General features: G+C 43.5%; 1 protein-coding gene across 1 annotated transcript in view; it reads left to right on the forward strand.

Moving 5' to 3' along the window:
• Positions 1–1523: 1523 nt before the first annotated feature.
• The window catches only part of LOC102765723 (mitochondrial import receptor subunit TOM22 homolog), a 1004-nt gene continuing 673 nt past the window's right edge, over positions 1524–1854 (forward strand). The window contains exon 1 of the mRNA XM_015562167.1: positions 1524–1726. Within this exon, the coding sequence (XP_015417653.1) occupies positions 1524–1726 (203 nt within the window). The remainder of the gene's footprint in view (positions 1727–1854) is intronic.

Below are 1854 nucleotides of genomic sequence, written 5' to 3' on the forward strand. Positions count from 1 at the left end.
ATGCGGCTCTTTGGCCCCTTGAGTGTGGCTCTTCCACAAAATACCACCTGTGGGCACGCATGTACAATGCGATTGAAACTTCGTGACCCATGCGCAGAAGTCGGTATTTTGTGGAAGAGCCATACTCAAGGGGCCAAAGAGCCGCATGTGGCTAGCGAGCCGCAGTTTGCCGACCACTGCGAGTCTAGTGTATCTAGAAAAGCTAATCATATGGAAGTATCCGCTAGAAAAATGGCCAAGGGGGAAGAAGTCAAGGGAAGGTGTCGGAGCTGAACATTGGAGAATCCATCCTTGCTGCAGGAACTAGATACTTGGGAGGGAGTCTGTGCAACCAAACTCTGGAGAAGCTCTCCGTGGTGCAGAAGCTGGGTACTGAGGAAACCACATGCACTGAATGAGTCCATAGGTAAAATCTCCAGTGAGGAGGACAGGAGAGAAACTTATGCTCTCATGTGATAACAGAATTTTTGGCGCTGATAAACAGGTTTTAAAATAAAGTGGAATTTGCCTACAAGGATCAGGGGCTCCACAAAGTACCCTAACAGCTAGAAAATGAGGAAAATGAAGGAGAATTGAGAGGAAAATGTAGTAGGGAGAGTAAGGAAGTGTTGAATGAATGCTTGTGTTTTAAAGGAGGTAACAGTCCTGGCCAATGTGGTTCAGTTTATTGGGCATCGTCCTGCACACCAAGAGCTTGTGTGTTTGAGCCACAGTCAGGGCACATAACCAGCTTATGGGTTCCATTCCCCATTTGGGGCATGCAGGAGGCAGCTGATTGTTGATATTTCTCTTCAACCTCTCTCTTCCTTTCTCTCTGAAATGTTTTTATTTAAATTCTTTATTGTTGAAAGTATTACATATGTCTCCCCCCCCCTCCATTGACCAAAATAAAATAAATAAAGGAGGTAACAGAAATGAGAGGCTTGCATCTTCAACTGAATGGATATTGCAAACTGAAACTGGGAAACTAAGAAAGTAATGGGATTGAAGTAGATTACAGTAAAAACATTTTAGAACTAGAAAGAGTAAAGGAGTACATTCATTATATAGGTTTATTTATTTATTTTACATACACACACACACACACACACACACACACACACACTCCAGCTAAGGCTCTGCATATAAGTAGATACGTTCTTTGGGGTGTCTCCCCTCGCCCCCCCAGCCCTACATGGAGGTATGTCAATCTGTTCCATGCCTCCATGCTTTGGGTCTTACCTTGTTGGTCAATTCGGTTTGTTCATTAGAGTCCACAAATAAGTGAGATCATGTGGTTTATTTTTTAAGATCTAAATAATATATATGATTTGCCTAAGATCACACAGTTAATGAAGGATCTGGAAGTAGGGCAAAATTTTGCTGATGCTCACACCATTCATTCTTTTTCTACTGCATCATGCTGGAAAAGAGCTAGTTTGAGAGAAGTAAAACTATTAGCAAATTAGTCTGAATTTCAAAGGACACACATTAAAATGCATGTTGACCTGCATCCCCCCCCCCACACACACACACACACAGCCATGGCCGCCATTATCGCTGCCCTCAGTCCAGGTGCTCCCCTGCCCCTGGACAAATTGCTTCTGAAAGGCAATGCGGGGAAGACTGAGGAGCTGGAAGAGGATGACAACGACGAGCCAGATGAGACCCTGTTAGAGAGACTCTGGGGTCTGACAGAGTTGTTTCCAGAGAGGATCCAGTCGGGCCTGTGGCCGGAGCCACCGGAGCCACTTTTATTTTTAATCTAGCACTATGAAATATATATTTTATTTTTTAAACTATATTTTATTGATTTTTTACAGAGAGGAAGGGAGAGGGATAGAGAGTTAGAAACATCGATGAGAGAGAAACATC

The sequence above is a fragment of the Myotis davidii genome, unplaced genomic scaffold (assembly GCF_000327345.1).
Source record: "Myotis davidii unplaced genomic scaffold, ASM32734v1 scaffold1111, whole genome shotgun sequence".
Classification (NCBI taxonomy): Eukaryota; Metazoa; Chordata; class Mammalia; order Chiroptera; family Vespertilionidae; genus Myotis; species Myotis davidii.